We start from the raw sequence: 1,218 nt of genomic DNA, 5'->3' as shown, positions 1-1,218 counted from the left end.
CTACAGGCCAGGACTCTGCAGTTTACACTCATCTACAGGCCAGGACTCTGCAGTTTACACTCATCTACAGGCCAGCGGTCACTTTTTCAGGGATGAAGATGTTCTCATCCTTGATATCCTTGTTTGGTTAATTTTTTTCTACCTGGATTAATGAGATGCATCAGGACACAGCAATGATAATTAAAGCCACTGAAATATAACCTGATGTTTCCCCCTGCAGCTCAGAAGAACCAGGTCATGACTCAGGACGGGTTCACCATGTACATGCTATCTCTGGAGACCGACATCTTCAACCCCGACCACGCCAGGGTCCACCAGGACATGAGCCTCCCGCTGTCCCACTACTTCATCTCCTCGTCACACAACACCTACCTCACCAAGGACCAGGTGACCAGCGCCAGCAGCACCGAGCCGTACATCAGGTAGACCCACATCACACAACGAGCAACAAACAAACAGGCCTGTTTACAAAATACATGTAATGAACATGAACATGTAAATACATGTTCAAATACATGTAACATCATCCAGACATGCAAACAGTGAGTGAGGGCGGTTCTTAATGATGCACTTTAATCCCATTGTTTATAAATGAGGAGTTTGTTTTTTGTTGTAACAGACATTTGATAAACATTTACTTCAACTATAAAAACGTAGACTGTAAAAATACTGCAGGCTGCTTAGTTTTTATAAATAAAACAAAAATCTATAGTCACACAAARGGTTCCATATTATTTACACCGCAAAGCATTCTGGGTAAGTGATGATGCTTCTAGGTCCTCCAGTGCAGGCTCTGTCCAACCTGAAGTTTATTTTTGAAAAACATCTGCAGATCAGCCTTTTAAAATGAAACCAGAGCGTGTTGACAGAGAGGAGAATGTAGAAATGACTCAAACTGAAAATGATAYWGGACAACAGAGCTGCTTCATGGAAGGAGAACCTCAGCTTTACTCGATCTAATACAAATATATCAGGCAATATAGCATTAGTTCATATAGCATTAACGCCCAAGTTAATTCGTGATTTTATATAATATACTGTATATATATACTGTATATATATAGAAGAATTAGAAACTTTCCAATTTTCCATCATCATTGGGGGGTGGGGTAAAGCAGTCTCCTGAATCTAAAATTATGCACAAAAACACTCATTGTATTTTGCATATATTAAGTTTTGATATATGTGTATATATATAATATACTGTATATAATATAC

General features: G+C 39.1%; 1 protein-coding gene across 1 annotated transcript in view; it reads left to right on the top strand.

Moving 5' to 3' along the window:
* The window catches only part of plcd3a (phospholipase C, delta 3a), a 20,160-nt gene that overhangs the window by 12,913 nt on the left and 6,029 nt on the right, over positions 1 to 1,218 (top strand). The window contains exon 6 of the mRNA XM_014022523.1: positions 221 to 422. Within this exon, the coding sequence (XP_013877977.1) occupies positions 221 to 422 (202 nt within the window). The remainder of the gene's footprint in view (positions 1 to 220; positions 423 to 1,218) is intronic.

This window comes from Austrofundulus limnaeus, unplaced genomic scaffold (genome assembly GCF_001266775.1).
Source record: "Austrofundulus limnaeus strain Quisiro unplaced genomic scaffold, Austrofundulus_limnaeus-1.0 Scaffold4, whole genome shotgun sequence".
In the NCBI taxonomy this organism is placed as follows: domain Eukaryota; kingdom Metazoa; phylum Chordata; class Actinopteri; order Cyprinodontiformes; family Rivulidae; genus Austrofundulus; species Austrofundulus limnaeus.
The sequence above is the reverse complement of the archived record's forward strand: the minus strand, read 5'-3'. Positions and strand labels throughout refer to the sequence as shown.